The 9,139-nt window shown below is 48.4% G+C and overlaps 1 protein-coding gene across 1 annotated transcript in view; it reads right to left on the bottom strand.

Annotated features, from left to right (window-relative positions):
• Positions 1 to 9,139, bottom strand: part of LOC102379727 (inositol 1,4,5-trisphosphate receptor type 2) — a gene marked incomplete at its 3' end in the record, with an annotated part of 187,819 nt that overhangs the window by 122,618 nt on the left and 56,062 nt on the right. The window contains exon 2 of the mRNA XM_006035576.3: positions 8,717 to 8,787. Within this exon, the coding sequence (XP_006035638.3) occupies positions 8,717 to 8,787 (71 nt within the window). The remainder of the gene's footprint in view (positions 1 to 8,716; positions 8,788 to 9,139) is intronic.

The following is a 9,139-nucleotide window of genomic DNA, read 5'->3' as shown; positions in this document are numbered from 1 at the left end:
ATCCAGGAAGAGCACACACCAACTGCTGAAGCTTCCTTAGCCTGATGAAGGGTTTTTGAACCCGAAAGCTTGCTTAATGACTATTCTCCAACCATTTGGGTTGGTCTAATAAAAGATATCAAATTCACCCAAGGAACCTTGTCTGCCTAAACATACTGAAGTGCTCTAGAAAGGCTAAGCATCCCCCCCCCAAAAATCAAACTGAATACACATAAATTAGTGGCCTCTTCCAAAAACGTTAATCTCAAAAGTCTTTGAGTTCAGTTCCCCATCAGCAGAGGGAGCAGATGGGAGGTTTATCTCAGAGGGTGCTGTGAGGATATATTGTCCAATGTTCATGAAACACTCAGCTACTGTGGTGAAAAAAACACAGAAATATCCCAGAAGAAATTATTATTCACTGCAGGGCTTAAATTGTATGCGCAAAAAAAAAAAAAGGCCTGGAGTCAGGCAATGAATGAAGATAAAAGAATTATTATGAGGAGAGGCTGAGGGAACTGGGCTTATTTAGTCTGCAAAAGAGAAGACTCAGGAGGAATTCAATAGCAGCCTTCAAGTACCTGAAGGGTGGTTCCAAAAAGGATGGAGCTAGACTGCTCTCAGTGGTGGCAGATGACAGAACAAGGAGCAGCGGTCTCAAGTTGCAGCAAGGGAAGTTTATGCTGGATATTAAGAGAAACTTTCTCACTAGGAAGCTGGTGAAACACTGGAATGGGTTGCCTAGAGAGGTGGTGGTGGAATCTCCATCCTTGGAGGTTTTTACAGCGTGGCTTGACAAAGCCCTGACTGGAATGATCTAGTTCAGGATGGTCCTGCTTTGAGCAAGGAGTTGAACTAGATGACCTCCTCAGGTCTCTTCCAACCATAATTTACTATGATTCTATTATTCTAATTACTAAATAACGCATTCACTGAGTAAGGACAAGTTTTTATGTGCAAAAAACTAGCATGGGACTGTGTAATTAAAAGACTTGATCCTAATTAAAAGACTAGATCCAGTCTTGATTGAAGGAGTGACTTCATCCTGGAGGGCCATCTCCAGTGGTGTACCCCAGGGATCAGTGCTTGGGCCCATGCTTTTTAATATCTTTATTAATGACTTGGACAAGGGAGTGAAAAATGCAATCATTAAGTCTGCGGATGATACCAAACTGTGGGGATAAGCAGGCAATATCAGAGGACAGGTCAAGGATTCAGGACAACCTTGACAGACTGGTCCTATGGACTGAACAAAACCAGATGAAGTTCAACAGGACAAATGCCGGGTCTTTCATGTGGCTAGAAAGAACCCTCACCATATCTATACAACAGGTGGTGGTCCACTGGCTGGCACTGCATCCAAAAGGGACCCAGGAGTGACAATCAACCAGAAGATGAATATGAGCCACCAGTGTGACGAAGTCACCAACAAAGCAAATAGAACTCTGGAGTGCATCAGCAGATGTGTCACCAACAGATCCAGAGAGGTGCTCCTTCCCCTCTATTCAGCATTGGTGAGGCCACAGCTGGAATACTGCATCCAGTTCTGGACACCACACTTCAAGGATGTGGCCAAGCTCAAAAGGGTGCAGAGAAGGGCCACGTGCATGATCAAGGGCCTGGGGAACAGGTTCTATAAGGAGAGACTTTGGGATCTGGGACTGTTCAGCCTGAGCAAAAGAAAGCTGAGAGGTAACTTGATAGCCGTCTACAAATATGTCAAGGGAGAACACCAGGACCTAGGTGAACAACTTTTTGGAAAAGCCTCCTCTGATCGCTTGCACCTTGAGTGCTGCCCGGCATAGGGAATGCATCAAAGGTCATCAGGGCATTAAGCTTCCTATAATCTGTGCACATGTGCAGTAACCCATCAGGCTTGACCACGGGCACAATGGGGCTACACCAAGGGCTACGGGACGGTCGTATAATTCCCTGTTCCTGCATCTTCTTTATCTCCCGCCGTATTTCCTGCTGCCAACGTTGGGGTATTGGCCTCCACCTTTCCCTAACCAGGGCCCCCTGGGGTGTTCTGATCTCACGTTCCATTCCCGTCACTCGTCCCGGGGTTTCCTGGAACACCGCCCGGAAATCTTATATCAAGGCCAACAGCTCCTGTCATTGTTGGCTATCCAGTTCTTTGCCTATCTGCACCGATCCTTCCTCTGGGGATCTGCTTAACCCAGGGCAGAGCAGTCCCAGGTCCTCCCCCGTCTCCTCTTCTTGTGCCATCCAGCCCTGGGGGGTTTTCCACTCCTTAAGCAGGTTCACATGGTAAATCTGGCACTCCCGGCAGTGTCCCGGCTTGAGTAATTCATAATCAACTGGCCCTGCTTGTCGAACTACTGTAAACAGGCCTTGCCACATTGCGAGCTGTTTGCTTGAGGAGGCTGGAAGTGACACCAAAACCATGTCTCCAGGCTGGAAGGTTTGAGTTCTTGCCTTATTATAGTGAGTTTCCTGTTGCTCTTGGGCGCTCCTCAAATTTTGACTGGCGATCCGTTGGGCCCTGGTGATCTGGTCCTGCAATTCTTGGCGGTATCTCTCCACCAATATTCCTAACCCCACCAGCCGCTCCCATTCTTCCCTGACGACCTGTAGCAGCCCCCTGGGGCTGTGGCAGTACACCAACTGGAACAGGGAGTACTGTGTTGATTCTTGGGGTGCGTCCCTCAGGGCAAACAACAATGGCGTTAAGATGGTATCCCACCTCCAGGGGTCTTCCTGTGAGCAACGTCTGATCAAATGCTTGAGGGTCCCATTTAATCTTTCCACAAGACCATTGGTCTGGGGATGGTACACCAAGGTCTTCAACTGGGTGATGCCGAGGGTTTTACATAGGGCTTTCATCACGCCACACAAAGTTTGTCCCCTGGTCCGTGAGTATTTCCCGCGGTATGCCCACCCGTGCTATCCATCTGAGTAATTCTTCTGCCACTCGCGTTGCTGTTATAGACCTCAGAGAAACCACCTCCAGGAACCAGGTGGCATAATCCACCAACACCAAAATATATTGATACCCATTATGGGACTTCGGGAGGGGGCCCACTATATCCAGCACGACTCGGGAGAATGGTGTTTCTATTATCGGCATGGGATTCAAGGGTGCCCTAGGGGGCCTCCATTCTTGAGCCCTCTGGCACTCCGGGCAAGCAGCCCCACACCTTTCCACATCCTCTTGTAGACGTGGCCAAAAGAATTCTTGGACCAGCCTAGCCCGGGTCTTAGTCCATCCCAAATGGCCCCCCACTAGGGAGTCATGAGCCAATCTCCATACTGCGCGGCAGAGTGAAGACAGGACCACTAGCTGTCTCCCTTTCATAGTGCCCTCCTCACCCCATTGGACCCAATACAATAACCCTGATTACCTCAAAGCCGGGACGATTCCATGACAATCCTTCCCCAGGGTCTTCAGCCCATAGCCGCTGGAGTTCCAGGGCTTCATGTTGGGCCTGACAGAACTGGGCTGCACTCACTAGCTGCTCCAGGTTGATACTGCCCAATGCTACTTCTTTGGGTGGGTTGGGCTCTCGCCGGCCCAGCCTTCTCCCCTCCTGAGTCGCTTCCTATCTTCTTCCGCAGCTTGCCCCCGCTCGAGGACTGTGTAGAAGGACCCCCATTCTCACCCAAGGATCATCTCACAGGCTAAGGTCAGGGCTAGTCCAACTCCAGCTCACTGCAAAACTCCATCACCCTGAATGGCAAATAACAGCTCTGGAACCGCATCTCCCCACCCCTAGTATACAAGTCATCGTTAGGGGTCCAGAGTCCTTCCGCCCCATCTGCGGGGTGAGGTCCATGTGGAGTAGGGACTGGGAACACCCTGTGTCCAGCATTGCCCTGACTGCCTTGCCCCCGATCCAGGCGGTTACAACGGGGAGGTTCCACCCTCCTTCTTGAGCGGTGAACCCAAAACTGCAATCCATGGGCTCTCCCTTCTCCGTCTCCTTGCCTTTCTCACGGGGCAGTGTGTATCCCACTGGCCCGCGGCTCAACTCGCTCAGGCCCATGCCACATTCACAGGAGATGTGTCCCGTTCGCCCACAGCAATAGCACACCACCCCTCTCGGTGTTCCTCGTCTTGAGCCCGTCCACCTCTCCCCTTCGTTCGGCAGGCCCTCCTTCGAGGTCCGTGAGCCTCGCCCATATCCTTTCATTTTCTGAATTAGTGAACACCTCAGCCAAGTGGAGAGCTTCTTCACTGGTCTGCGGCTGGTGTCTCCGTACCCATCTCTGGGTGTCTTCTTCCAAATCCCAGAGGAACTGCTCTAGTAGGATTTGGTCCATCACCCCCTCACGGTCAAACTTGCCTGCCAGTAACCATTTATTGAGCGAGTCCCATAAAGCTTGCAACAAGCCTCGGGGTCACTTAACTTCTCTGGGCTTTCGGGCACTGAAGGCCTGTCTGCGACTTTCCGGAGAGATCTTGAGCCTGTACAAGATTGCCGCCTTGACCGCCTCATAATCGCGGGCTTCCTCCCTCAACAGGGCCTGGTAGGCGGCTTGGGCCTGATCTATCACCAGCGCACCTAGGTGGTGGCCCCACTGACTATGGCCCCGCCCTGTCTGGATAGCGGTCCTCTTGAAGGCTTCTATAGAAGCCTCGGGATCATCTTCCCTTGTCATTCGGGGCATCTTGTATAGAGCAACATTACGCTGCATCCACTCTTGCTGGTGTGCGCCTTGTAACTGTTGCACCTCCAGCACTTGCCCTATGGCCTGAATTGCCTGTGTAAGTAGCGTGGCGTGAGCTATTGCTGGCGGTTGCATCTCTGCTTAACCCCAGGTAGGGGTCTCTGTCCCGTTGATGATGTAAAGGGTTCCCAGCCAATGCACCACTGTGACCGCTCGCATCTTGCATGCTGCCCGGCCTGTCAGGTGTGTAGCCCCTCCCCTAACTTGCCTGCCACGACTTTGATGTTAAACTATCCAGAGGGGGAGTTTCAGTGGAGATCTTCCCGGGAGGCCCGACCGACCGACCGACGGCAGTACTCCTCACAATTGCTTGGCACTCCTCACAATTGCTTGGCGCGATGTTCCACGGGGCTCGGCCTCCCCTACACCCCATCCACTTGCCAACCCGGTGGATATTCGTAAACGGTGATTTTCACCCCTATAGGATGGCCCGGGGCCTGCCTCCCCTGGTCTCTTTTGCTTTTCCCCCTTCTCAGGGTTTTTTATCCTCAGAAGAAATATTCCCCTGAGGAGGAGAGGGCTGCAGAGCTGCCTCCTTTACCCCTGCCTCCTCTAGGGGGCTCAAATGCCTCCTTAGCCCTGCTGCCTGCAGGGAACCCCAAGGCTTCCTCTGGCTCCTCTTCCATGGGGAGCTGAAGGACTTCCCCTGCTCTGCCTCCTGCAGGGGGCTCAAAGGTTTCCCTTGTGCTGCCTGTGGGAGCTGCGCAGGCTGTGTCACTCCCTTCCCATGCTGGAGCCACAGCACACCTAGCGTGCTGACTGCCAGCACTCTCTCTCTCCAGCTCTCCCCCCCCCCCCCCCCCCCCCCCCCAGTTCCGGTGGGGCATTTAAACTTTCCCACGGCGGCCAATACAGATGCCGGGATTGGTCTGTCTGTTTCCCGCGCCAGAAACAGCTGATTAAACAGCCAGCATAGCGCCAGTTTGCGCAGCTGTGGTCATGGTCCCAGCTCCTGCTCTGGCTGCCCCGCGGGAGGTAAGTTATCCCCGCTGGGGATCTGTTTCTGGGGTATGCGGCCCGCAGGGGTTACCCTCCCCTCTTCGAGAGCCTGTGGTGGTGCCTCACCGCCACACCTCCCCCCCAGGAAGACGCAGACTAATGGACACAAGCTAGTCGAGGAGAAGTTTTGGCCAGACATAAGAAAAAACTTCTTTTCTGTACAGGTAACTAGAATCTGGAACACACTTCCAGCAGACGTGGTACAGCCACCATCTCTGGCGATCTTTAAGAGGAGGCTGAACAAATACCTCATTGATCTCATTTGAGCCTAATTACCTCTTGCCCATTGCAGGGGACCAGACTTGATGATCTTATAGGTCCCTTCTGGTCCTTCTTTCTATGATTCTATGATTCTAATGCTGATGCATCAAGAAGGAATTAAGCCATAGCAAGTTTAAATCTGGTATTTCCTAACTTTTGAGTTATTCACTTTACAATGAAGTATTTAGCATGCAATATAGAAATACTGCAATAAAAGTTATAAGTAAAATAACAACAACTCTGCCAATACAAATCTCTTGAACTGACATCAAAAGCCACAATTTGCAAAAAGAAGTTTCTCCCACTGCAAAGGATGCAAATTGCAGCTCTCTACCTAATTAGAGAGGCCTGCTCCACAGCCCTGTGAAGTCAATGGAAGCTTATTTCTGACAGAAGCTGTGATATACAGCCAAGCCCTCAGATACCACTGAATCTACACTGAGGAGAACCCCCAGGATTGCCACCTCACCAATCTTAAAAAGGCTTTCACCCAACAAGGACACCCCGCCAGAGAGATACATCGCACGTTTGAAAGAGCCACCCAGATACCACGTGAAGAATTTCTGCAGTACAGAAGAAAACCCCCCATGAATCGCACACCACTGGTTATGACATATCACCCCTCCCTCAAACCCATACAGAAAATCCTCAAATAATTACAACCCATACTAGAAAGAGACCCTATTCTTAAAGAGATTTTCCCAGAACCACCCATCCTAGCCTTCAAACAAGCACCAAACCTCACTAAACTCATCACCAGAAGCAAACTTCCTCAGGCCCAGAACATACGAAATGGATCCAGACCGTGCCATGACAAGAAATGCAAAACCTACCAATACATCTCTACCACCCCCACAATTACTACACCCCACAACAGAGCCATCAGTATCCCTGCATCTTACAGCAGCACCTCCAGAAATATAATATATCTCATACAATGCACCAAATGCCCTGATGAAAAATACGTAGGAGAGACCAAACAATCAGATATCTATCAAAGACAAGAATACCTAATTACCTGTGGGGACAGATTTCTCACAAGAAAACCACTCCCTCTCCAATCTCTCAGTTCTAATCCTCAAAAGACACTTACAAAACACTGCTCAGAGACGAGCCTATGAACTTCACTTCATCAACCTCCTGGATACAAAAAATCATGGACTAAATATAGACCTTGGATTTATGACACATTAAACTGCCTGACATCTGACTCCCCAGGTACCTCTCCACTATTTAGCTGCTACATTCATCCCCCTTTTCCCCCCCACCCAGCCCGTCTCTCACCCAGTGACTCCTCAATTTACATCTTCACTAACTGCCTATCTTGTATGTATACTAGCCCCTGGCTTCTTTACTATTCATTCCATCCAGGAAGAGCACACACCAACTGCAGAGACTTCCTCAGCCTAATGAAGGGCATTTAAATCCGAAAGCTTGCTAAAAAAAAAAAGTCCAACTATTTAAGTTGGTCTAATAAAAGATATCAGATTCACCCAAAGAACCTTGTCTGCCTATATCAGACATATCATACATTTTGGTGCAGCTACACTGATCACTGCAATCATAAGTAATTTCAAGTGTGGACACTGACTTAAAAGCTTCTCTTTTTCTCCCTACAGATGCACACAGAACTAGGATGGATGACAGGCAGCAACAAAAATGTTTTAAATAACATCTGTTAAAGGGGTAGCTATTGCATTTTGTCACGTGCTATTCTTTCATCATATTATAATGGCACACAAATACAAAAAAAGAAAAACATTTAAACCCCCAAAATATTAAGCTAGGAATGTACATTTAGAAAAATTGAAAAAAGGAGTTATAGTTAAAGCAGGACAAAAACAAAGGAAAATATTTGCAAAAAAAATTCAGAAACTGTTGTCAAATACTAAAATCAACCAGGTCTGGTTGTTCCAAATATCTTGTGCCTTGGTTACCATTTAAAATAAGTGCCTCTTTGCAGTATTTTGGAAGCTTAAATTAGCTTGAAATTTGACACTATTTCATGGTCAAAACAGTGTAAATGGACCTTATTGGATACATGTATGTGAGATGTTTGCCACAAAGTTGCCTAATTAGCTCCACAGTAAAACCTCAATGTCTGCACATGCAGCTCTATTAGGTCACAGGAATCTAATTAACTCTGCCACAGGTTAGTACTTGTAAATACAAGTACTATCCTATGGCAGAGTTCTTTAGTGCATAGCAGCACACACGTAGATGCTGACGGGGCTGACTGGGGCATGAGGGTGCTTCAGTGCAGGGGTGGCAAGCCCCACAATGGAGCACCCTTATGCCCCTGCTAGCCCCTCCACAGCACATTGAGCCTGGGCTTGCAGGCTGACCCCTGGGCCTCCTGCCAGCTGGGGCTGCTCCAACCCAGCTCAACGTGCTACAGTCCTGGGCACAAATTCAAACATGGCACCTGTAAGCAAAACTGCGGTGCAATATGTGCCAGAGTTTATTGCTCCATGCTATGTTTAGAGCATTGGTTCTGTGTTAATTGTACATTGTAGATGCACCCAGTGTAAATTAAACTTACGCCTCTTCCCATATTTTCCAACTATTCTTAGTGTTGTTTCTGTTCATACATTGCACACTTATTTTTCACTTAGCAGACTGAAGCTCCATAGTAGTCCAGACCTAGAGCATCAGCAGATTTTGGAACTCTCATTGTCTTGTACTCCAGACATTTGCCTAAAAGACTGTAATGTAGATCACACTTTGTGGACTACACATCAAGTTGTAGCCCCTGCATATTAAACAACTCTCCTCAGTAACTTACCTCTGAACTTCTTGGGAGGGTTAGCGAGGTCCCCTGCCTCTGGCTGAACCACACATCTATCATCCACTAATCTAGAAAAACAAACATTTTAAATGATTATACATCTATCATAGGCAACTGTGTGTCCGATTGTATACACATATCCATGATACTACACGGGTAAAGCAATTTACATGCATTTTCATTTCAAGTCAATCATTTGAAAAATATGACACACACCATTGTTTTTCCTCTAAAGTATCTGTGCTCTCCCCTTATAGAAGAGGCTTTGTTTTGTAGCACCCATTTAAAGCTGATATTGAGAACTATCTTTGTTTAAAATAGGGTTAAAATCCCTTTCATAACAATGTGTGCATTAATACTATGTATAAAAATCTTAATTCTGAACATTAGATTGTCTACCTCGGCAGGGCGGGGGAAGGG

Source organism: Alligator sinensis, unplaced genomic scaffold (assembly GCF_000455745.1).
Source record: "Alligator sinensis unplaced genomic scaffold, ASM45574v1 scaffold696_2, whole genome shotgun sequence".
In the NCBI taxonomy this organism is placed as follows: domain Eukaryota; kingdom Metazoa; phylum Chordata; order Crocodylia; family Alligatoridae; genus Alligator; species Alligator sinensis.
The sequence above is the reverse complement of the archived record's forward strand: the minus strand, read 5'-3'. Positions and strand labels throughout refer to the sequence as shown.